Source organism: Eulemur rufifrons, chromosome 15 (assembly GCF_041146395.1).
Source record: "Eulemur rufifrons isolate Redbay chromosome 15, OSU_ERuf_1, whole genome shotgun sequence".
In the NCBI taxonomy this organism is placed as follows: Eukaryota; Metazoa; Chordata; class Mammalia; order Primates; family Lemuridae; genus Eulemur; species Eulemur rufifrons.
In genome coordinates, this window is record NC_090997.1 from 90,839,206 (window position 1) to 90,865,877 (window position 26,672).

At 36.6% G+C, this 26,672-nt stretch overlaps 1 protein-coding gene across 2 annotated transcripts in view; it reads left to right on the forward strand.

Annotated features, from left to right (window-relative positions):
* Positions 1 to 26,672, forward strand: part of UTRN (utrophin) — a 478,322-nt gene that overhangs the window by 437,746 nt on the left and 13,904 nt on the right. For both annotated transcript variants that reach the window (XM_069488656.1, XM_069488657.1), the window contains 6 exons: positions 6,572 to 6,708; positions 12,934 to 12,972; positions 13,199 to 13,264; positions 14,341 to 14,406; positions 25,229 to 25,387; positions 25,731 to 25,971. In XM_069488656.1, the coding sequence (XP_069344757.1) occupies positions 6,572 to 6,708; positions 12,934 to 12,972; positions 13,199 to 13,264; positions 14,341 to 14,406; positions 25,229 to 25,387; positions 25,731 to 25,971 (708 nt within the window). The remainder of the gene's footprint in view (positions 1 to 6,571; positions 6,709 to 12,933; positions 12,973 to 13,198; positions 13,265 to 14,340; positions 14,407 to 25,228; positions 25,388 to 25,730; positions 25,972 to 26,672) is intronic.

Below are 26,672 nucleotides of genomic sequence, written 5' to 3' on the forward strand. Positions count from 1 at the left end.
CATTCAGTCTATGCTATTCTGTTGTATAGCAGGCCAAGTAGACTAAGACACATGCCATATTTTTAAATACTGTACAGAAACAAAAGAAGAGGAATCTCTGTGAAGTTAGAAAACCTTTTCTGACTGTCACTTCATTCTAAAAGTTTAGGAAAATTAATTTTACAGCAAAAATATTGAGCAACAAAATGTCAAGATCAAATCTCATTTAAAGCAATTATAAGAAAAAGAGATAAGGAATAAAATAATATCACTACAAATAAAAAGTGCCAGAAATGTGCTCATTGAACAGGTCAAAACTTTAACCTACTATTTAAAAGTTAGCTGTAAAACCTTAAGAAAATGATATAAAAATGAAAAAAAAAAACCATAAATCAGAATTGGGAAATCTCAGAAATGAAATGACAGAACTCAAGAAAGAATTAGAAATAAAGGAAAAATATTATTGCAGAAATTAAAACTAACCATAAGGAAGACAAGAGTGAATAAACACAACAGATAAATATCTTAAAAGAAATGGAAGATGAAAAAGAAGAAAACTTTAAAACTCAAAAAGAAACAAAGAAAGTATTAAAGTTTCAAGAGAAAATGACAAATATTGAAGATAGGAAAAAAAATTGAATATATGGATAGTAGGAGTCACTATAGAAGAAACCTGAAGCAAGAAAACAGAACAAATACTAAAAGTGAAAATTTAAGAAACATTTTTCCAAAAAAAGAAAAATGTGAAGCTACATACTGAAAGAATGTATCATATACCTGAGAGTGCTGACTCAGAATGAATACTAAAGCATTCTGGTAAACTTACTGGACTTTAAAGAAGAAGAAAAAATCCTTTGGTTATTGAAAGAAAAGGAAAAAAACTTGACTTATAAGGGAAAGAAAATGAAATAATCATCAGACTTTTCAACATCAATGCTTTATATCAGAAGAAAACAGGGGAACATATTTAGGAAACTCCTGGAAAAAAACATATGAGGCAAGGATTATATTTCCAGAAAAATCAACCTTCTGGTATCTAGGAAGGGGCACAAGAAAACTGTCCCCAACATGGCAAAACTTCAGGTCCCATGAGTACTTCTTGAGGAATTTATCATAGACCAGGCTTCAGTCAAGCCAAATAACTAGAGAGACAAAATCATTAAGAACTGATGGAGAACATTAGTTACCTGTAGAGCTTAAACTAAATGGGGTGGAAGGGGAGAGAGTATAGCACATAATGGTTGTATGATCTGAGAGTATAGACTGTAGCTACTTCACAAATAGAAGGGAAATGGAAAAGTAAATCTATATTTTAATGTTTTCACTAGTCATATTGGTAGTAGTGTTAGTGTTATGAGACTGTTGTGTATGTAACATAGAAAAAAGCAAATGAATAATTACAAGATAGTTTAGTTCTGTCATCTCCTGTGTCCTTGAGAACTAGATTCTTGGTTTTGAAGACAGGAGATAAAGATGTAACAGAGAAGATATTAAGTTAAATCAGGAATTTGAATCAAAAGCATCAATGTAAACTCAAGAGGAATTTTATCTTTAAATGCATTTTTCCCAGCTCTGTCCTCTGAAAAAGCCTAGAAACACGGAGAAGGACTAAAAAGTGAGCTTGGAACATCTTGTGATAGAAGTTGGCAAGGAAGCTCTCAAAGACTATTAGAGCCAGTGTCTATTAGACATTAAAAGCTGCCAACTGAAAGACATTCCTACCAGCCAGATAGGAGAATTTGGGCTTCAGTGATGATAGTGATTGCAATAGATTGCAATCCATCAAGTATGTTAAAATCTTTGAGTTCATAATGATATTTAAAAATAAAGAATTGGTCATCTTTGGAAGATGACAGGAAACCAATTCATTGCATTGAAAATTGGTCAATAAAGGAAAAAAAATCATTTATCCTGACTTTCTAAATGAGCTATACCAGTGAGTACCTAAATAGTGGATGTGGACATGTTTCTTTATAAAAATATTTCAGCTAACAAGTGAACAATGAATGATAGAATTAGAATGTCACCATTTTGTGATCTCCAACGAATGGGTATGGGCATTTAGCATGAACAGCTGATAAGATCACATAAGAGATATTATGTGTCTCCTATAATCCTACTAAACAGCACTCGTTGTCTTGCCAAAACATCAAACCTGAGTCAGATGCGTTCTCTGGACTCAGCTGCCAATTTGTAGGCTATCCAGCAGACAGAAGAACATGCAGAAGTGCACCAAATATATGCTTTCTGCAAAATCCAGACTCTGGAAAAACTCTCTAGGTCAAATTGTCGGTTTTCCAACAGATAAATTGTTGAAAATTTGAAGTGTGAAAGAGGAACGTGTAGATTAAAAGTGACTTAAATTACATCAAGTTTTTTAAAATGAGCAAGGCTAAACTAGAGTAATTAGGGATGGACATTGGACTGATAAAGCTATTTTTAAAACAAAATTAAGTTATTTATTACTTAGAAAATGAGGATAATGGTGATTATGGAGAGAGGAATGGGCTTCTGGAATATGTGGCAATGTTCTATTTCCTGACCAAGGTGGTACCACCTGGAAATAATTCATTAAGCCATACATTTGTTGTGTATATGTCTTTGTTTTATTTTACAATAAAACAGATTAAAAATAAATTAGTCCAGTCACCAAAATTTTAGGAGTGATTATCTCTGAGTGGTCAAGTAGCTGGCAATTTTCCTTTTTTTCTTTTTATTCCTTCCTATGTATTTTCTTTCTAATTGTACTTACACTAAACATGTCTTATATATGCAATTTAAACTTATAAAATGACATTTCAATATAATTTTTTAAAAACTCAGCCACATGGCATCTTACCAGTACTTTATTTAAAATGGAGGAAAAGTTTAGAATGCAATAATAGGCGTTTTTGTCAATGCTATGGGATCTTTTTCTCACATAACTTAAAATGGTCCCATTTTTCAAGGAGAAATGTCATAGTGTTGTCATGTTGAAAAGAGCCAGGTTTGCCAGACCAGCTTTCTTTCTCCTCACCGAACTCGGTTGGAGTTCGTGACTTTGTGTCAACTTATGTGTCAAAAACCTGACAATAAATAATCTCCTCGCAGGCTATGATGATGAAATGAGATTGAAGGGTTGCAGTTGATAAGATGCAGGGTTCTATGCTAATGTGTTCCCTCATTTCATCTACTGGGATCTACAAAGTCTTTTGTTCTCCTTCTTTTCTTACAACAATAAACAGAAACCTAATTTTTCAAGAAAAGTGTGAGTCATTTAAAATGTTGGATAATTTGTGCTGTAATGAGTATTCCTTTCAATTTCATTGTCCTATCATATCGATAGTTATTTGCTTAAAAGAACAAAATATTATACCTAGTGTGAAGATAGAATTGAATTTGATTATATTCATTATGCTAGGTGGGTGGTTCTCTTTTTCTTTCTTTTTCTTTAACCAAACCATTACTTTAGCATTTTAAAATAGAGATAGAAAATACTGTCATTATATAGCAAATTAGAACAACTATGTATAAATATTTTAACATTTTTGGTGCAAAAATAGGCTGAATTCATTTCATTGGCTCTATTCCAACTAAAAAATTACATTCTGCTAACATAAATATAATCCCCAGTTCCTGTGGGATGAATTATTTTTCACTTTTTCTTTTAATATTGCATAAAATTTATGGCACTAGTGAATTAATACGCTTAGATTACAACTTTTGGTGGTAGTTTTTTTCCTCAATATAAAAATTGTTGAGGAAATAAAAATGTGCTATTTCTATGTGAGTATGCACTAATTTTTTAAAAAATATAAATATGAGCATTATTAGAAACTCAATTTCAGTCTCTGCTATAGCTTTTTGGGAAGGCAGATAGGTGTTTGTTGGGTTTTTTACGCATGGGGTAGAGAGGAGTTGTTTTTGTTGGTTGGCTGGTTTTGCTTTGGTCTTTAATCTATTTAGCTAGAGAATATATGATGTGGAATGAGACTTGCACTTTTGAATGATTTTTCATTTTTTTCCCCAAGCAAGAGTTCATGTTGGAACTCAGATAAGTTAGAAGAATATTCTGCTAACTGGAAGAAACCAGTCATAAAAGACCACATGTTATATGAATCCGTTTATATGAAATGTCCAGAATAGACAAATTCATAGAGACAGAAAGTAAATAAATGCTTGCCAAGGGTTGTGGAAAGAGGAGGGTAATGGGTACAGAAGTGATCTTTGAGGTGATGAAATGTTTTATAATTAGACAGTGGTGATGGCTGTTCGACTCTGAGAATATACATACTAAAAATCACTGAATTGTACAACATGCACTGCCCTGAGGCAGACTGGGGAAGGGGCGTGGTGCCTCGCTCACCTGACCTTTTCTCCCTCCCACTCGCATCACTAGGGGCTGTGAGATGAAGACCTGGATAGGGCTAGAAAACCACTGGCCTAAGGGATCCAACCCTTTGCGTTGGCAGACATGGAGATGGCCCAAGTGAAAGCTGGAATCCATTTCTTCATTAAGTATGTCCGTGTATATCAACAGTGCACTAAGCAGACGTAGAAATAAATGGGTCATAAATGCTTATCCTTGTACAGAGGTCCTTTTACATTTCTGTTACGGAAAGTATCTTCCCTTCTCCCTCTTTACCAAGACATTCAGGGTAAACATAGCTATAAACTTCATCTCCTGCAGTGTGATACCCGTGGCAAAGATGTGAATGTCCTTTATACTACATGTATCTTTTTGGTTTATTCTGAGTCCTAGGTATTGCGTCTCTAAATGTTTCCTTCCATACTCCCAACTGTCTTCTGCTTATTTCTCCTATTCTGTCTGGTAAGATATCAAACCATCACCTCTCATAGCAACCTTTTTTCCTCCACAAAGTTGCCTTAAATTCTTCTTCTTTTCTTTTTAATACTGTTTTTTTTTTTTTTTTCCTGCACTTCTGCTTTACATTTGGGAGGGTCTATATCCATCCATCCAACTATATAACAGGTTGTTATATAGTTTATTTTCAATTGTTCAGGAAAAGATTTGTCATTGTGAATCTGATGGCAAGACCTAGTGATAACACGGGGCTGTCCTTTTTGGAGGTTTTTTGTTTATTTGTTACAGTAATATAAATGTTGGTGAATTTTAGATTATAAATAGCTTGGCCTTATTCATGCCTCCTCACTGCTCTGCAAGCCCAGACAATTAAAAGTTCCTTTAATAGTTGGGGTTTTTTTGTTTGTTTGTTTTTTTGAGACACGGTCTTGCTTTGTCACCCTGGCTAGAGTGCAGTGGCATCATAATAGCTCACTGCAACCTCAAACTCCTGGGCTCAAGTGATCCTCCTGCCTCAGCCTCCCGAGTACGTGGACTACAGGTGCACACCACCATGGCCAGCTAAGTTTTTTTATTGTTTGTAGAAACGGGGTCTTGCTCTTGCTCAGGCTGATCTCTAACTCCTGACCTCAAGCAATAGGTGTGATTGTTTACTAGAAGCAAGACATATTTAGGTGGAATGCGAACAGATAGAAAGTGGCAAAACTATATAAGGGTTGACTCAGAACCTAGTTTTCAAAAATAATTATATTTTTTTAAAGTATCCATTTAGAAAACAAGTTTGACAAGTCCTAGGTATGCTTGTCATGAAGAGATGGGGGCGGGGGGGGACAGGGATCAGGTAAACAAAAGTATTTATCACGGAGTTTCTGTTTTAGAAAAGTTCTCTTCCACCCCACCCCCTTTCTCCCAAGAAATGGGAGTGAGGTCTACCTAGTGGTAGGTTGAGCAGCTAACTAGGAGCCAGAGGATCAAAGTCTTAATTCAGTTCTGTGCAGGTAAATTTGTAAATATTTTAAATACATCTTCAGAAGGACTAAAGTTGATGTTTGCATTGCAAATAAGAACTAGAACTGTGTTAAGAGTGAAAATGAGGCTTAGAGAACAACAGTTCATGAAATAGGATGAGGAGATGAGGTTGGGGCAATGCCAGCCCATCTCACCCTAAATGATTATTAAACTCATCATCTTGAAATGCTTATAGAAACAGTGAGATTTTATATACCGTTAAAAAATTATATCAAGTAAAACAATTGTATGCCTGCATGGTTGGGAAAGGACAAAGAAGTTGACAGTAGTCCTTCTCAAATAGAGCACCTTGCTCTTTCTCTCTTGTTCTTTGCCTGCTCTTTTCCCAGGCTAGAATGTAGCTGACTCGTGTGGATCCAGCGTGGGCTATGTGGCTAACCTCCACTTATGCAGCTTAGTTAAAACCATAGAATATAATTTCCTTCATTAAATTTGTAGTAGCAGATTGCAAACTTTTTAGTGATGGAATCAACCAATAACATTTCCAAAACTTATTTTACTGTTTGGTACAAGTTTTCAAATATTGGGAAAATGAGCTATTTATGGTTTATTTGCAACAGAAAATGAAAAATTATAAACTTATCACTGGATATATTTAATGACAAGTTCTGATTGCCAAGTGTTTTCATGACATTGTGCGTTATTCCAAAAAATGCATGAAACTACCAAAACTGTCAGCATTTAACTGCTCTGATTTTATTATAGATAATTATTACCTTCAGTTTTAATAAGGGAAGTGTAATTTTTCCAATCTTATAGACAACATCGGGGGAAGATGTACGAGACTTCACGAAGGTGCTGAAGAACAAATTCAGGTCAAAGAAATACTTTGCCAAACATCCTCGGCTTGGCTATCTGCCTGTCCAGACAGTTCTTGAAGGTGACAACTTAGAGACGTAAGTTTGATTTGCATATTAAATCTTCTGTGAACATTTATATTTGATGTTGTGTTTTTTTATGGTACTGACACAAGAGAAATTGTTTAATACCAAAAAGATTTGTGTTTTGGTAAAATGTCTTATTTTAAAAGAGGTAAATTAAACTTGGAATTAGTCTTCACAACATGAATTTTTACTATTTGCTTTTGACAATGTCACAGCCAACATTCCAGGTTTAACCTTGCACGTGTTCCTAGACTTTAAAAATATGTATTAATGTGTCAACCTTAATATACACTGGTCTTTTTTGTTTGGTCATCTCTTTTCCTTTTAAAAATACTTAAATTGTGGTATTATGTGGCCTTTCATTCTTTTATTTTTATTTTTTTTTTTTTTGCAGACCACAATTGAGTTTTATTATAATATAAAAGATATCAAATTTTAAAATATATTACTGAGTTTCATTAAAGGAGAGAATAAATTGCAAACTATACCAAATACTTTTAAAGGCATTTTCCATAGAAGGAAAAGAAACACAATTTCTGTAACATTTCTTTAACCTCTAATTGATACATAATCATGATGGAGCTAATGGTTTCGACTCAGATGACTTGGGTGACAGAAACCCTGCATCACATATCAGAGACTGTGTCTGTAGTAAATGGATTCTGTTTATCCATCAGAGCAAATGGCTATGTCCTGTAGCCTGTTTAATTGACACAGGCTCTTCACAGAAGTCAATTATTTCCTTAAAATGGATTTCTTATTCTTTCTGATAATAGTTGTCCATGAAGGTTCCTTACTTACCATATAAAATTTTGCCACTGGCCTCGCACTATAGACTTGTAAAGTTTGTTTATGTAAAACACAAATGAAATTGGTCACAATTAAGAGTCCACAAATTTTGCTTTTTTGCCTCTTCTTTTTTTTTATTTCAAAATATACAGGGGATACAAATGTTTTTGTTAAATGGATACCTTGTATAATGCTTAAGTTGGGGCACAAGTCTTACTTTTATATAGAGTCAAAATGTCAGGGGACCATTCTTTTATTTATTTTCCATTTTTTTCCCCATTTGGAGGGGGATTTTGCTATTTCTAATAGTATGTTTTGTACTTATTTTGTACCCTTTTAATAAAAATTTATTAATAATACTTAATCTCTTGCTTCAGATACATAGCTATGCTAAAGTCTCACAAAAATCTCACATTATGTTTCTAATCTATTTTTTCTTGAAGATGAAGACAGCAAAATGAGATAGCTTTATATATTACATGAAATACACAAAATTTCTTAATAGTGTATAATTTGAGTTGACAAGCATAAGTGAAAGTTACAACATAGTAAAATTACCATGGGATGATAAAGCAAAGGAAATAAGAATTTCTAGTCTGAGAAGAAATGCAAGGAAGTAATTTTCAGTTACTAAACAGTTATATATCAAGATCAAAATAGCTATGATTTTGAATCTTTGAATCACTTTTAGAAATATCAGCATAAATATTCCAGCTAAGGCCATTTTCTTATGGCTAAATCTTGGGGAAAATCACCAGAGTGCCTGGCCGTGTAACACAACTACATTCTAGTCAGGGAAAGACACCCTCTCAAAAGAGTATAGAAAAGGAATTCACAAGGGTAAAGCATGAAGTTTTCTACTTTATACAGTACAGAAAATTATAGTAAGAAGTATAAAAAATGTGTTGAATGCAATTTTGTGTTATAAAACTTTCTTTAACCTTCAAAACTTATAGTTCATTTTATTTTATAGATGAGAGATAATCAAAGAACAGTAATATGCTAGTGTATTATGACAGTCAGTGTCTCAGATGTCAAAACAGAAAAATAGACAATTTTGTCAGATTCTTTTTTTTTCCATATAAAGCTCTGTTGACCTGGAACTTTTCTAAATTTTTGTGCCAGTGTGTCTCTTATTTATGGAACTGCCAAGAAGGAGAAGAAAGACCACAGCCAAAGCACAGTAGATATCATTATCCCTCTGTAGGTAATGTCATGTGTGTGCATACAGAAAGAAATATAAGACAGATGCATATGTAGATAGGTCTATATATAACACTTATAGAGCATAAGAAAGAATTTAAACTTTTTGATAACATTGCTTGACATCAAACTATGTACAGTTAAGATATATGTCTTCCTAACCAGTTTTTGGCATAGTACAATTTAGGACAAATTTCGTTAAAGCAATTTCATTTTAAATAGAGCTATTCACATCCATTCAAGAAGGTAGATTTTTGATCCTCTCTTTGTTTTGTGGGTATACTCTTGTCCTTTTCTTCAAAAGGTTGTATGATAATATATTTTTAACTTGTTTTAGTGCTAAACATCTATGATAAGGACAAAATTATACTTCTCTTTGTATCTCATCCAATTAAACTTTGGCATGGATAATTCTGAGGCATAGAATTATTTCATGGTGCTTAAATTTACCAGATAATTTGATAGGTTTGAACTAAATGGTGTGCCTTTCCCTCTTTTGATAAACCATTGGCATTCTGTGTCCTAAATATCTACATCCTTTACAGGAATCACGTGGCTAGATGCAACTTTTATTCTCCTTTTAAACATTTTTAATAATTTTCCTTTCAGTGTCCAAATAATCATTGGCATCAATCATTCAATTCTGAGTGACTCTTTTAAATTAAAAACTAACAGAAAACCATGCCAAATAATTTTGTGTTATGATTTTGGGTTATAATTCTGAAAATGCCTCTCCTCATTGAACATGAATTTACTAGCATTTTCAGTGAGAGGAAAACAAGAGAAAGAAAGGAAGGCGAATAAGATTAAATCAGGTGCCAGAGGATCCTTATTGAAAAAGATTTATGAGCAACTGGATACAGTGGGCAGGTTTTCTTCTTTCTTTAATCCTAGACTGCACTCTCTAGATTTGGTATCGTTCATTTTTCTGCTGAGCCCTTTCTAGTATAGGGCCACTTAATCTTCTTGTGTAACAATTTATGTGAGTGGGTAGTAAAAAAGTTTGATTTTGTTTATCTTCCTATTTGTGGGAGGAGAACATTGGAGAAAAACCAGTGAAGTGGTAAATATGTTGAAGTTATTTATGAAGCTGATTAGAATTTTCCATTGCTTCTTTTTCTTTCTCTTTCATCCTTGTAAAATGTAAAGTCTTATCCTCTGCGCAGTAATTATACATGCCTACATGAAGGGGATTTATGGGAAAAATGAGTTGTTACTGAGCGGGGTAAACAAACCCATGCTAAGGGTTATTCATTTAATTTTATAACTATGCAAAATTTTTCAAAAACTAAATCAAAATAAATGAGTAGAGCTTGAGTAAAGAATGGACCATTGAAAATAAACCTGAGAAACAAACTACAATAGTAGCAAAAGTAATTTGAGAGTGGTGAGAGATGATTATTGACTAAAAAGATAGGATGGCTCCCCTAAAGATTAAAAAAGTAAAATAGACACCTTTCCCTGTATTGGATAAAGTGGAATAAATGAGTTTAATGATTTTTTTTAAGCCTTGCTATAGCAATAACCAACTCATAATAAGTGTAACTATGGTCGCAGTAGCACTGGACTGGGGGGCAGTGACAGCTAAGCGGAGTCCCGAAAGATTAACAGGGCTAAATATTGAGTGTTTGGTGTGAGAGGAGGAGACATAGAGTTTCTGGGCAAAGGAAGCATTTTCAAAAGCCTGGAGGCAAGGTAGTTTTGGAAACTGAGCTGGAGAGCTGGGAATAGTGGCAAGAAATGAAAGTGTAGAGAAGCTGCAACCAGAGAATGAAGGGCCTCCTAAAACATGCCAAGGTGTTTGGAGTTTACCCTGAGAGCAGTGGGGAGCCACTGAGGATCTTTGAGTAAGAGCAGCTGGGATCTCGGTTACCCTGCTCTGGGGCAAATGGATTGAGGAAGGCAAAAGACAGTCTGCTGAGAATTTAAGGCACTAAAAGGGTCACTAAAATCTTCAAAGTCTGGGTTACATTTCATGTCTTATTGAGTATATTTAGTAGAATCTGATTCCTTGAATATTAATGTGTGATTGACCAAAACACTGTTCCGCCACCACACTGGAAAGCATGGGCAAGCAGCATTATAAAGTCTGGGCTGAAACACACATTGGTCTTATTTTTAACCCCTTTTAATCATAGATTCTAACTACGTAGTTCTTTATTTTTTTCTTTTCAGAATTAAATGACAAAGCTTTACACTTAACCTTAATTTTTTTCTACAAATCAAAATACTTTGAAGTCAATGAAGCCTAGAGTTTGATTTATTTATCTTTATTTCTTTTCCTAAAAATTTCCAAATATATTTTAAAAATTTCTTTTGAAAAATTTCAGGTCAGCTTTCTGCCCTTGCCATTCTTATCTTAGTTCATGAATCACTTTTGTGCTAACTGGATTAACTTCACAAGAACCAGTCAAGCAGTTTCACAAGCCTTTTCCAAGGTCAATTAAGATCAAAAATACACATTTTTCTTCTATTTAAAGCTCATGGCAAATGTTTTGGTACACTTGAGTTTTAGAAATAATCTCTTAAGCAGTTCTGTTTTTAGAAAGCATGCAGCAAATCACGCATCTGACAGTTAACATTTCTGTTTCAAGGTTAATGATATGTAGTGATGTAAAAAGAGTATTGAATAATACTATGTTGTTTTGTTGTTGTTGTTTCTATTTTACACATGTATAATTAAGTCTACTGATAATGTATTCTGACAAAAACAGAGTGGATAAATGAGTAGTTTTGAAAGTAGGTCCAAAGCATCTTAGTTTTTCATCCCAATAAGATGACATTCCAGGCTGGGCACGGTGGCTCATGCCTGTCATCCTGGCACTCTGGGAGGCCAAAGCGGGACGATCGCTAGAGGTCAGGAGTTTGAGACCAGCCTGAGAAAGAGCGAGACCCCGTCTCTACTAAAAATAGAAAGAAATTAGCTGTACAACTAAAAATATATAGAAAATATTAGCCGGGCATGGTGGCGCATGCCTGTAGTCCCAGCTACCCGGGAGGCTGAGGCAGGAGGATCACTTGAGCCCAGGAGTTTGAGGTTGCTGTGAGCTAGGCTGACACCACGGCACTCACTCTAGCCTGGGGCAACAAAACTAGACTCTATCTCAAAAAAAAAAGCAAAAGATGACATTCAATCTCTTTTTACTCTTGCCTATGTAGACATCAACTTGCACCTCACAGTAGGTGATAATGAGAAAAGTATCTATTATACATACATACGTTTTTAAGTATGTATGTATAATTGAAATAAGAGAATCTAGTAGGTCTGAAATGATTTTGTTTCAATCAGCATTAGCTTTTGCAAGAGATGTTAGTTATTTTTTAAACAGAGAGCTAATTTTCTTTGTACTTTTAAATTTCCCCTCTTTAATTTACCCCTCTCCCAAAAAAGTTAGGGTTTGAACTCGCTTTTAATTCATATGAGTTGTTTTCAAAGATATTTTCATGGGGACTTGGGGATTCCTGCTCAGTGTGTGAGGCTGAGGGGTAGCCCTAGGGCTACAAGTGATACTGAATGATCTGGCTCCAGACCCAAGCCCCTGATTCAAGCAGAACAAGTTTTTTCCTCTATCAGTTCATAAATTGAGCTTTTGGATAAAATTTTGTTTGATGAAAGTGTACGATGATCTAGAGAAGTTGAAAATGTGACCTTTTTGGCAAGATATGTCAGGGAGTAGGTATCTAGGTTGCATGTTTTCTCAGTGTGTCTGTGAAGTTGAGATACTTTGTGTATACCTGGTTTGAATTTTTATACTTAAAATTGGATAAAGAATCAGAAAAACCTAATTATATTGCATTTCTGCCATCAACATATAATGTAGTCTTTAATTTTTAACTTCATCTTTCTAACCAAGATCTTTCTCCAGGAAAAAAACAAAAAAATGATTGCATCTCCCCTTGGTATATTATAGAACATTATCTTAAAATTATTTTATGATTTTGAGCTATTTTTGAGCATTCTGTTTTTTCCCCCTGTAACACTGTTTAAAGATGTGTTTGCCATCCTGTAGCAAATACCCTGTAATATCTGTGAAAAGGCCCCTGCAGATACTTGAATACACAGCATCTTCTCTAGAATAAACTGTGACTTCTGTTACTTTTGATTTCCCCACGGTGGCTTTCAGGGCAACTAAATATTTGAGTGCAAGACAATTGAAAATCTTCCACCCACCCCCCACTGTGTTCATCTTAAATTGCTCGCAAGTGTTTGTTCTGTGACTTTTGTTTCCCTCTCCCTCTCTGCAGTCCTATCACACTCATCAGTATGTGGCCAGAGCACTATGAGTGAGTATTCACAGCCCGTGTGCAGGAGATGGATGTTCTGATCAGCTGTGTTAGCATGGGGGTGATTACTAAACTCTTGGTCTAAAATAATATTTCTGCATCCTGGGTAACAGTCCTAGTGGTTTCTTTGCATGGCAAATTCATTATTTAACTAAGCTAACATTTCTAATAGTAACAACCCTCAATATTTAGGTATAAAATTGTTGCTTTGTTTTTTCCTTTAAAGCCCCTCCCAGTCTCCTCAGCTGTTTCACGATGACACTCATTCAAGGATAGAACAATATGCCACACGGTAAGAAACTTCAACCGGAGCCCGCTGCCACCCTGATGCCCAGAATATATCTTTTTCTAATTAATCTGACACCAATAACATACCTTGATTTAAGGAATGTCATTTTGCAGGAGTCGTGATTCCGTTATATTTGGAATCGGGCTCTCACTTTTTCATGTTGTAATTTGCACTTTACCAAACACCTGCTATATATTCTATGAAAAGTAAAGCTCAATAGGATGTGATTATCTCGCTCGTGAGAATCCAAACACTGCGCAAGCAGGATTTAGATAATGTAACCCAGTTTCAGTGAATGAAAGTGGGATTGAAAATGTTCTCATGAGATGGTGCATATACGAATTATAATATGTAATTAAATTTTGCTAATGCCTTAGGATAGGGCTTTATTTTTAGAGTCCCTAAATAATATAAAATACAGACTTGTCTTGATGGTATACACATGCTTTCAGAAAAGTAGTACATACTAAGCATCTGTGGTCCTACTAACTCGCTATGCCTGAAAAGGTTAGTTCCAACATCATAAAAATAGTAACATTTGCACTGGGTCTAGGCCAGGTAGAGAATTTTTGGGAAAAGGCAGGCTTAGGGTGGTGGAAAAGCATAGTCAAAAGCGTTGAGCTGGGAAGAAACATCTTTTTACTGAACTACAGGTAGGGAAAAGGAAAGAGGTGAGAGGGATTACAGGGGCCTAGGTGAAGTCTGATAATAAAGGTACCAGCTGCTCAGGAGTTGGATCATGTCCTTCGGTAAAGCGAAGTCAGAGAGAGTCTTTAAGATGAGAGGGATGTCATTAGATTTGTGTGAAAATGTAACCCTCACTTTAATGTACAAGACCAACCAGAGGGCTAAGGAGAGTTTAGGTCTGGGAGACTCAACAACGCAGCATAAGATGAAGGCCCACAGGCTTTAAGGCAGTGGTGATAGAAATGTAACTCAACGTTAGATGTTTTAGTTTTACAATCTTGTTAAAAGATTTGGACCTTTCTCTGTTTTGTCAGAATTTTGACAATGTAAGGACAACTGAGGACATGCCCTATGAGGCCACATTACCTAACCTCCTTATTTTCATTTTGCAGACTGGCCCAGATGGAAAGGACTAATGGGTCTTTTCTCACTGACAGCAGCTCCACCACAGGAAGTGTGTAAGTAAATCATGAAATTAGCACTGCCTGGGAAAGCTAGTTCTTTTATTACGGTTGTTGGAAATAATCCTCGCTGACTGTGGCTCTGCATTTTGATCCCAATCAAAATTGATTAAGTGTGGTTCCACAAGTGTCCACATAGATTTTATGCTTTCGAGCCATGATAGAATAAACTGGATATATTTATTTACTTTGTTTCATATAAATTAATGAAAAAATCCTACATTGGTCAACTATTCCAGTTTAGGAAAATCAGATTATTTTATTTAGAATAACAGGTATGTATGTTCATTTCATTTGTCTCATATTTCTTGTTAATGTAACAAATGTAATTCCACAGAATTACATGCCCTTTCTGTAAGATTCTCTCCCTTCTGCCAGCCAACATTTTCTCCATAATATCTGCATTTACCAACTCTGACCCACAGATACTGGGACACACACTCCCTACCACCCTTCACTGAAAAATGTTAACTCCCCTGCCAATATTTTATTTTTATTAGCAACTAAGAAAAGGCTCATTGACTTCACAATACCTTTTTAAAAGCTTTGTAGCCAAATATTTTATCTTTGATTTCCCCATCTGTGTATATTCAACTTAGTTGTACAACTTTTTCAGCAAATATTTTATCTCTGATTATCCCACTCTTGTGTGTCATCTTACTTTTGGAACTTTTCCTTCTCCTTCTTCTTTTTTTATTTTTTATTTTTTGCCTTGGAATTCACATTTTAAATTCCGAAAGATAGCTAAAAGACTTCACAAGTGTCAAGTTCATGTGACTTACACAGGTCCACTGTGGTTTGGGTCTGGTGGGAAGCTGTAAGGTAGACAGAAAAGTTGGAGGACTTGGTAGGTAGATGTTTTTCATTAAAAAAGACTGTGAGGAAAACCAATTTGAAATACCTTAAGCACTCCAATATAGAATATTTTCTTTTAGTATTTTTTAAAAGTTGTTTTATTTATCATTAAAAGTTCTCAGGAGGTTTTTCAATTTCAAATTTCAAAGATTAGCATCTTAATACTTGACAATACTGTTGAGATTTGTACATTATCATTTACATACTAGGAATGTGGAACAGTTCCCAAATCAAGATAGTAGTGTGTTCATAATGTTTCTTTCATATTTAACCTACTAGTATGCATTTCATGTACAGTAGTTAAGTATCTTGCGTCTCTACTAAATCAGCATAATTTCCACCAAGGTTGACAATAGCCAAAGAATAAAAGAAAATTAAAAATAATAATTCAGACCAAAATCTTCTTTAAAATGTATTTGTTATGCCCTATGAACAGAGTAAAGGTAATGCTCAAATTTAGTATAGTTTATCTTCAAATTAGAATAAACACTGTTTGTTTTTAAATTTCACACTAATGTTTCAGATAAGAGAAAATAATCAGATGATTAACAGCTGAATACATTTTAATATACTATTATTAGATATATTAAGTCATTCACCCATCCAACGAATATTTATTTTATATCTACCTGTAGTAGTGTGGAGCCAGTTGTGAGAGCTGATTGTTAAATTTTCAGGAAGTTTTTAAGTTATTAAACAGAGCCTTTATTAAAAATAATTTTCAATATACAGTTTTAATTAAATAAATTAAATTAAAATAAAAACAAAGGTAATACTCAAAACTCATCATACCATAAGTATTTTACTTCATTTTGCTATTATCTGTGTCCTTGGGGACATAGACAGATATAATATATATTATATTACATAGAGAGATATTTATTATATCTGTCAAGTGGTGTACAGCTCTGTATCTTTTCCCAACTCCACATTCAGTGAAGTCATTAGCTTGAAACTGACCATGATGAAAGAATGTAAAGCACAGAAATTGCAAATGCTACAAATCAAGGTGGTTTTCTTTATCTTTTGGAGAACCTGTTGTTAAGCCTTTAAGAGCACACCACTGCCATGCACCAAATACCGCAGTAGGTCTACAGTGAAGAAAATATTTGGTTCATGAATCTTACAAGCTAGAAGGAACAGAGATAAGTGGACCTACAGGGGGAACACGGTGAGGGCATTTATGGTGGACATAATAACGACCCACCCCACCCCCCCCCCAAGATGTCCACATCTTAACCTCTGAAACCTATAAATATGTTACTTTGCATGGCGAAAGGGACTTTGCCAATGTGATTATGATAAAGATCTTGAAGTGGGGAGAGATTATCCTGGATTATGTAGGTGGCCCCAACATACTACTCACAAAGGTCCTTATAAGAGAGGAGAAGGAGCTGTAACGATGGACACAGAGGTCAGAGAGAGAGATTTGCAGATGCTGTCGCACTGGCTTTGACAATGGAGGAATGCAGGTTTCCTTAAGGTGCCAGAAAAGGCAAGATAACAAATTCTCTTTTATATGTAAAATTAAATTAAATTAATAGCATACAGATGTATAGACCACTAAAGACAAATTATTTTCCAATTACTGGTGCATTAACATTTTCTTAGTGAATATGTGAATAAATCTCAGTTTGCTAACAGTAGAAGTCCTTTGCTCTCTCACATTCTGAATTACTGAGTAGACCGGGCTTCTTTCCCTGTGGACATGTGATGATTCTGCCATTCTTTTTTTTTTTTTTTTTTTATTTCAGCTTATTATGGGGGGGGGACAAAAGTTCAGGTTATATATATTGCCCATGCTTCTCCCGTCCCCCCGAGTCAGAGCTTCAAGCGTGTCCATTCCCCAGATGGTGCACATCGCACTCATCATGTAGGTAACACCCATCACCTCCCCCCACCCCCCACATCTGTCTGATACCCAATTGGTGTTATTCCCAAATGTGCACTTAGGTGATGATCAGGGAAACCAATTTGCTGGTGAGTACATGTGGTGCTTGTTTTTCCATTCTTGTGATACTTCACTTAATAGAATGGGTTCCAACTCTCTCCAGGAGAACAAACACTGCTGGTGGGACTGCACACTAGTGCAACCCCTGTGGAAAGCAATATGGAGATACCTAAACAGATTCAAGTAGACCTACCATTCGATCCAGCAATCCCATTACTGAGCATCTACCCAAAAGAACAAAAAACATTCTATGACAAAGATACCTGCACCCGAATGTTTATAGCAGCACAATTCACAATTGCAAAGATTGGAAACAACCCAAACACCCATCAATTCATGAGTGGATTAGTAAAATGTGATGTATGTATCCAATGGAGTATTACTCAGCTATAAGAAATAATGGGGATACAGAATCTCTTTTGTTCTCCTGGAAAGAGTTGGATTCTGCCATTCTAGTGAGAATGTTAACAGGCAGTCTGAATCGTTGAAGCCTTACTCTGGACCTTAAATTCAGTGGTTTGACTTAAGTGTGTAATATTTACTTATTTAAACATTTCTGTTTTAATCAGTATTATTGACTTGACAAGGTAAATATTGCTATGATAAATACTTCAGTATCACGATAGGCTCTCTACAGTTCTCATGGCTGTCCATTTCTGCTTGGCAATCACCTTATAAACATGCCAATCTATTTTCCCTTCTTTTTCTTTTTAGCCAAGTGAAACAACTATTTTTTAACTTACTGGAGGAGGTATCTGTTGTTTAGCTGGCTTGGGGTACAGAAGTGTCATTCATATAGCCAAGGGTAATTTCCCCCTTCCCTTAAGGTTACCTCCCTTTAATATATTTAGGAAGAAGGAGTGTGATTGCCTATGGCTCATTCCCAAGCTCTCTCTGTGACCACGTAGGTGGTTCCCTCCTTTGCTGTGGGCCCCTGCCCCCTTTGCCACTGTGCCACTGGTGGCAGCCTGCACACGTGGGCTCCTTCCCTCTCATGAATGCTGTTGCCTCTAAAAGCACTGTCCTTAAGTGGTGGAGAAAGTGTGGGGCTGGTCTCATGCCGCCTCCCCACGACAGCTCGTCCCTCCCTCACCCCCAGATAGGGTTACAGTTAGATATACGGCTATATTTGACTCACTTAAAAAGTGTAGAAAGTCAAAGGGAGAGAATATTTCAAACTATTTGCCAAAAAGTATATTTTTTGTTACATAAGGCAGATTTTGTTCCAAAGTAGTGGTCAATGGGATAATAGATAATTTTTTTAATTTTAATAATTATGTATTTAGTTTAATGTATATTCAAAAAGTATACAAGAAGCAGGTCAAATCAGTGGTTTTGTGGATTTTTTTACCTTCTTATATAATTATTATTTTTTTTTAATTTCAAAATATTCAGGGGGTACAAATGTTTTTGGTTACATGGATCACTTTTGTAATGCTTGAGTCATGGCTATAAGTGTGCCCATCACCCAGATAGTGTTCATTGTACCCATTAGCTAGATTTTTGCCCCTCCCTTACTCCTCCTCCCCCTGCTTGAATTCCATTGAGTTTTACTTCCGTCTGTGCAAATGTGTGCTCATCAGTTAGTTCCAATTTAATAGTGAGTGCATGTGGTATTTGTTATCCCATTCTTTAGATACTTCAGTTAGGATGATGGTCTCCAGTTCCACCCAAATTGTTGTAAAAGACATTAATTTATCCTTTTTTATGGCTGAGTAATACTCCATGGTATACACATACCACATTTTGTTAATCCTCTCATGTACTAATGGGCACTTGGGTTGATTCCTCATCTTTGCCATTGTGAATTGTGCTGCTATAAACATTCGAGTGCAGGTGTCTTTTTGATAAAATGACTTATTTTCCTTTGGGTAGATACCCAGTAGTGGGATTGCTGGATCAAATGGTAGGTCTACTTTTAGTTCTTTGAGGAATCTCCATACTGTTTGCCATTGAGGTTGTACTAATTTGCAGTCCCACCAACAGTGTATAAGCATTTCTTTCTCTCTACCTCCACACCAGCATCTGTTATTTTTGGACTTTTTAATAAAAGCCATTCTAACACGGGTAAAGTGATATCTCATGGTTTTAATTTGCATTTCCCTGATGATTAGTGATATTGAGAATTTTTTCACGTTTATTGGCAATTTGTCTATCTTCTTTGGAAAATCTGTCTAGGTCTTTTGCCCACTCTTGATAGGGTTGTTTGGCTTTTTCTTACTGATTTGCTTGAGTTCTTTGTAGATTCTGATTATTACCTCTTTATTGGATGTATAGCTTGTGAATATTTTCTCCCGTTCTGTAGGTTATCTATTTGCTCTGTTGATTATTTCCTTAGCTGTGCAGAAGCTTTTTAATTTAATTAATGAGACAAATAAAATTGGGGTATCTCAATTTAAAGTCAGTTAAGAACATTTCATAATTAATGGTATGTGGATGTGGCAGCATTTAGGAAAGTGACAGGAAGATTATTGAAGTTTGTGAAATATACAAATGTCCTAAAGCATCCAGGACATTGAACTCATCACAGAGGAGTCTGCCCTTTTGGGTGAATATGTTTATCCCTGAGTTCCTGACTGTTTGAAAAAGTGCCTTCTTTCTACTCTGAGAATCTGTATCACTTGGGGGGGGGGAACATTTTCTACCCATAGTTCTCACCCAGAATTCATACCTTCCTTCAACAAGTACTAGGCTGGGTTATTTAATGCCCCTGGGCCTACGGCAGGACAGTTGGTGATGGCCTTTGGCACTCAGGTCCTGCAGAGAAGCACAGGTGTTGGTGAGACTGCCAAGTCTGAGTGCCTTCAAAGTCTGCACATGAGAGCACATCTACTTCCTAATCCTTGGGTTTGCCAGACAAATTACTGCGGGAAATTGCACTCCTCCCTCTTCTCTGCCCCAAGGACAGACATCTGTTTCTTACAAGACCTTATGGTACAGCAGTAGTAGCAGCAGGAAGTGTGCAACATAATCTGACGCCTGGCCTTTTCCCGGAAGTTTCCTGAAGCTCCAGCATTGGCAGGATCGTGATACAATCCCAAGAGACAGTAGATGACAGTTTTCCAGACCACCTAACAGTATTGTCAGCTTCTGAATGAGGGGTTGGTGGCTTCTCAAGACAGCCTTCTGCTTCATTCTCAGGTCTATATCTGGAGGTAGCCAATGTCAAGGTATTAGAATTTTTTTTGTTGTTGGGAAAGATTAAAAACCAATTTAAAGCACCTTAAGCAAAAAATGGTATGTTAGCCAATTTCCACAATACTTTTGGAAATTTTTTTCTTTCTTAAATTCTCTAGTTTACTCCTAGGCACCTTTGAAGTTTTGTTTTTCTTGAACAATAAGAGTGATGATACCAAAAACCGCCACCACCTCCTTACTATAGAGAATACTAAGAGCCAGGCACTGTCCAAAGCACTTTTCACATCTTTGTTTATTTAATCTTCATAGAAACCCTTTTAGAGGATGCTCTTGTTCACTTTGTTAGCGCCTTTTTACAGATGAGCAAATGGAGGCCCTGGGAGGTTAGGAGCTTGCCCAGGGTCTGGCCGTCAGTAAGTGGTGGAGCTGGGGTTCAGACCCAAGCGTGCTGGCACCAGGCACGGGTGCCCCTCCCCATACCACTGTGCTGCTTTTGCCACTTGGGAAGGACAGAGGGATCCCCAGGTGGTGGGGAGGGGAAGGGGGAGAGAGGATGTGCAGGTCCATCCAGTCCTCCTGGAGACCATCACTGTCCTTGTCCCAATCCTGCCAGTTCTCCACCCAGGCCACAGCTTCACATTCAAGACATAACTATGTTTTCAGTTCAGAAGGTTTTACAATTCAACAAACTGCTGGATCAAAATCAAACTCTTAAGTTTGGTTTTGGGTGATCTCGGTCACGTAATATTCAGCAATAAAAGAAAGCCCTATGCTCTGAGGTAAGAACATTGAGATTTGAATTGTAATTCTCTCTCTTTATCTAAGGCCCTTTTACTCATTTGGGTCTTCAGAAGCAGGCGTTCTGCCTGCAGTTCGTGCCTTTCTCTTTTCCTTCAAACTGATCTATGGAAGAAATTCCCTGATCCCCATAGCTTTCATCTTTCATGAAGCAAGTTTATTATTTGTTGCACCTTCATGTATCATGGGCTAGAATATGAACCAATCTTATGGCTTCTTACCATGTGTAGACCCAACTCCCAATTACTCCCTATTTCTCTGTAAGACTGACTCTGGAAAATTTAAAGGGAAATTAATTGTAAGGATACAAAGTATCTTTGAAGGAAGAATTAAGCAACCATGTTTCAGAAAGGGACAGGACCCAGGATGGTTCTGGTGAATCTCAGGAGGAACTCAAGGGCAATAGTTCCTTCGGCCACTACTATCAGGTGGTCTCACTCCATCTGCAGTCTGCCCCGGGTGACAGTGTTTTATGTGAAAGGATTGAATGGGGAGGCTGGCTATGGTTTGCACTGGCATTGCAATTTGCAAATCTGAAGCCTGGAACAGAATAATCCTTAAAAGGAAGGAAATTCTTGTTATTTTTATTTATGTCCTGTCTACTTTCAAAAGTTCATTGAATGAATCACAGTTCTTTTATCATCTGACATGTACTAATTTTGTAATCTAGATAGTATTTACTGTGTGTCAGTTAATTATAGTACAACTGTATTCCAATCTAATGGTTTTATTCATGCAGACCTATATTTTTGCAACATTTTCTATTTTAGCACAAGACACACGATTGATGTTTAATGACCCTAATCTGGTAACTCATGCTCTCTCTGCATTTAAAGAGTGTGCTCTTGGTTTTTATTACATATAATTAAGAACTAGAATGTATCTATTTTTATATTTAACTTTTAGACCTAATGATGTGTGAAAAACACTTATGACTAAAATTATACATTATATGTAAATGATTTTCAAATTTTTATTTTTGTGAAAATTGCCTTAATTATTTTCCAGATACCTTAATGAAAGAATATAATGATAGTGGTGATGATAATTATAATAATACGTTAAACCCCATCAGCTTCTCCAGAGAAATGAATCTGTGTAAATTTTGACAACAAAATGTATCTCAAATATAATTTCATCTCTTTAGAACAAAAAATTTAGTTGGTTTATTGAGCACTACATTTAATCCTTGACTCAGGCACTGGCATTTCATGTTCTAAGGGCATAAATGGTATAATGGTGCCTTGTGATATTGTACGAGTTTCGTGCCAGGATCTTTGGTCAAATTATGGCCATGAGATCACTAGGCAGATTAAGAGACCTAAGTTTTCTTTGAATTCTTGTTGTCCTTGTATTACTTACCTTTTTAACTTTTACTTTCAGTCTTTATTATTTTTGTTTATGTGCATTATTCATAGATATAATTAGTAGTTTTTTAACCAGTATGAGAATCAGTTTACAGCTTATTTATTTTAACACCTGAGATTACCATCTATTTTTATTCTGTTTTACACTGTTCTTGCTCATTCTTTCTTTCTTTTGGAACATGGATAAAGTGCTCTGCCTGTATAAATGAATGACCGGTCTGGTCATATGAATGGCTAGGTTAGGACTCTAGATATTGTTCCATTGTGTTTGGACATTTAATATTATGTAAAGTAGAAGCCTAAACCTTCTTCTTCTTCTAAAAATGATTTACTGTTTTTTTTTTATTTCTGGCCGATTGCTTGTGATTCTTTAACGTTAAAGTATAGACATTTCCCTGGGATGTGTATGAATGTTCTTTTGTTATTATTTTTCAGATTCTCTGTCTGTTTAGTTTCTATACACAGATCTTTTTCATCCTGAGAAATATTTATAAAATGTTCTACTGTACTCTTATTTTGCTATTGTCTATTTATCCTGACCATATGTTAGCTCTGTAGTTTTTATCCTCTTTTATTGCCTCTCTCCCCGCATGAACTGGGTGAGGTGCCTCCAAGCATCACTGACTTAGTGTCTCATGATCCTTCACTAATTGGTGTTCCAGTGGTGTTGAGCCATTAGTCTCACAGCCTGCTTCTGCCCCTGCATAATATAGCTAGGTTAGGGCGTTGGGCATTTAAGAAAATGCACAACACACACATACCCCACATCTCCCTGTCACATTTCTATTTGATTTAGCACCATGGGCAACTGAGGAGCTTTTGGGTCTGCTTTCAAATGCTCCTCTCTGCAGTGGTGCAATACCCACCCTCTCCTCTTCTTCCCACTCTTCTAAACCTGGGAACAGCATGGGATTCTGCTAGAAGTTCCCTCATTTATTTCCCAGTGATACTGCACTGTCTCAGGAAAGGGAACAAAGGATGATGCCATTCGTTACCTCAGTCTTTATCCCAGTCATGTTCCTCATTTCCAGTTTCTAACCACGTTGTAAGAGTCCCACCCCAAACCCCTTTTAGAATTTATTTGATTTTAAAAACAGGAAGGTGAGGTTAGATACCTATGTTTATAGTGTGATCTTAACCAAAGTGAATGACCTCAATTTAAATATATATATGTATAAACATACACACATATACATTTCTATATCTATATATATCTAGAGAGAAGGAAAGAGAGAGGGAGGCAGCTTAGTTTTATTGGTAAAGGAAGCAAAATAAATCAGGAAGTGCCTCCTCTGACCCTCTGCTCTGGCTGTTTGGCAAGCAGAACACTGTAACACTCATTTTTCTCATTTTGCTTCATCATCATCATCTCTCTCTCTCTGATCTCAATGCTCAGGACAAACCTTTACTAAGAATTCACTCACTTTTAGATACAGTTTCAAGTCCCCTCTTTGTCAGAGTAAACTGCAATAACACCAAGATGGGTTTTCAGAATCCATCTGATGGAAGTCAGACCCGAGAACCAGAGCTCTTGCCTAGGATCACGTGTTACTGATGAGCTCAAGGGCGCAAGTAACCTGGGGGCCCAAGGAAAGTCGAGAGGGGTCCAGTACTTGCCAGCACCATATGCCAGGTCCTTTCTGGCTGTGTTAGCACACGCTATGACCCCAGAGTGACAGAAGAGGTCGCTAGGGGATATTTATAGCCATGTCGCTTATACAGGGGGGGACTGCTTTGATCATGGGATAGCTCCATTTTATACTCTGATACTTATATAACTTACATGACGTTTTCCTTATGTCCCATCTTATAAATCCATAGATTCCAGGACTTGTTTACCAAAATCCATATAAACAGACCATCACGGACTCTCCTGCTAGCATTAGCCAGGAGATCTGGCATTTGCACACTTACGAGGGTATCTGAATGGGTCTCTCTCCTAAAGGAAGAAAAGGCATTCTGGGCCTGCTGGAAAGCAATTATTTGCCATAAATGTATCAATTTTGTCTATTTTATTACACTTGCACGTATGTCAGTCATTAATTCAGCCACATTATTGCTATGACTAGTTCATTAGACAAGTAGTTAGATAAGTGGAAGAACCCAAGAGAATGAAATGTAGTTCCTTGTTCGAATGTAGAATGATCAACCCTAAAAATGACCTGCTGATAAGATCAAGTAAAGTATCTGTAGATATTTTATAAACCCTACAATTATAATTTGTGCTGATTTATTTAAATAAAAGCACATAAGGATTATAAACCCCATCCTATCGGTTACAAAGCATTTTGAAATTGCTTTCCACCAGATGCTAAAGACAGTGAAGTCAGCTTATTCTTACCCAATGGTCTTTTAATCTACTCTCTGTGCATTTGGTGATGGATTTTTGCCTATAATATCTTTCATATTAACTGTTCAAGTGTTGTGCCTTATTTTCATTTCCTCTGCTGAGTAAAATATCTCTTCTGAGGTTTGTGAGATAGAGCTGCTAGACTAAGGCAAAGCCTGAAATGTTGGCTCGCATACAATGTACATGCACTGTTAGATGAATTTCTTCCTACGGTTTTAAAAAGGAAGTCATGGAGGCACTGAGCTCTAAGGCAAACTCGGCCCAGCCAGCAGCCTGGTCATTGTATTTCTACTTCTTTTATGTCCAGAAACGTCACTTTGCAGATGTGAGCCTCTGGGTCTGTTTTCTTTGTCTCACTAGGGAAGACGAGCATGCCCTCATCCAGCAGTACTGCCAGACGCTCGGAGGGGAGTCGCCCGTGAGCCAGCCCCAGAGCCCAGCTCAGATCCTGAAGTCGGTGGAAAGGGAAGAACGTGGAGAACTAGAGCGGATCATCGCTGACCTGGAGGAGGAACAAAGGTGTGGTAGGCCTGGGAAAAGAAAACCTGTCATCTTTTCTGTCATGCGAATTTCAACATGGTCCCTCCCTATTCTTTTCATGACTGTTGTCCAAGAAGTCACAGTGGAGTGGAAGTTTTAGAGGACATTGACAAACTGGGATACTGGCTGCAGATACAGCAGCATTTGGGGGTTCAGTGATGACGTCCACTTGCTTAAAGCTACAGTTTTATTCACGCATGCCCATCTTACTGTTAATACACATGTAAGAGGACATAGCAGTAGCTAAATTTGAAGCTCACAGACAATTCCGGGGAGAAGACAGCATACATGCTAGTAATTCCGTTTTCCTTTTCTGCATTAGAAATCTGCAGGTGGAATATGAGCAGCTGAAGGAGCAGCACCTGAGAAGGGGGCTCCCTGTTGGTTCACCTCCAGACTCGATTGTATCTCCTCACCACACGTCTGAGGATTCAGAACTTATAGCAGAAGCAAAACTCCTCCGGCAGCACAAAGGTCGGCTGGAGGCGAGGATGCAGATTTTAGAAGATCACAACAAACAGCTGGAGTCTCAGCTCCACCGCCTTCGACAGCTGCTGGAGCAGGTAGGGTGTGCAGAATTCAGTGTCGCACTTCCCCACGCCACCTGTCCACCGCCCAGGGGCTTGGTCCAGGTGTCAGTAGAGATAAAGAGGTCCACTTTCAATTTCTCACTGCAATAGTTAATTTAGACCGGCTTAGAAATTTCCTTTTCACATGTAAGCATTAAATCCTCACTGGCACAAAAATGTGTTCACCCAGCTTACAGTGGCATTTCCGATGCTGCTGTAACACCGAAATCTATCTCAGCTCTGAATAGTTTGAGGGAAAAGACATATATTTGCCTAAATTACACATGGGAAGCATTTTTGGAGATTAAGGGACAGCAAGCGACCTGAAATCTGCATCCTAAAGCTTTCTTCCAGTGAGCCAAGAACACTGACTCCAGGAATAATTATTTTCTGTTTTCAAGAAATTGAGTTAACAGATGGTTATTAATTTGCTACTGTTATTCCCTAACACTGTACCGTGTTTTATGGCAGTTGCTTGCAAACTTTCTTGACAATAAAAAATACGATTTACATTACGATGAATACATACATACACGATGAATACAGAATAATACTTGCTTAATAGAGAACTGTCAACTCTTATTTTCTATTCTTTTTCCTTTCTTCCTCCCTCCTTTACTTTCTTCCTTCCTTTTATTTTTCTTCTCTCTGTTTTTCTTTCTTAATGCTTGTCAGTACCTACTAAATCGATTCTA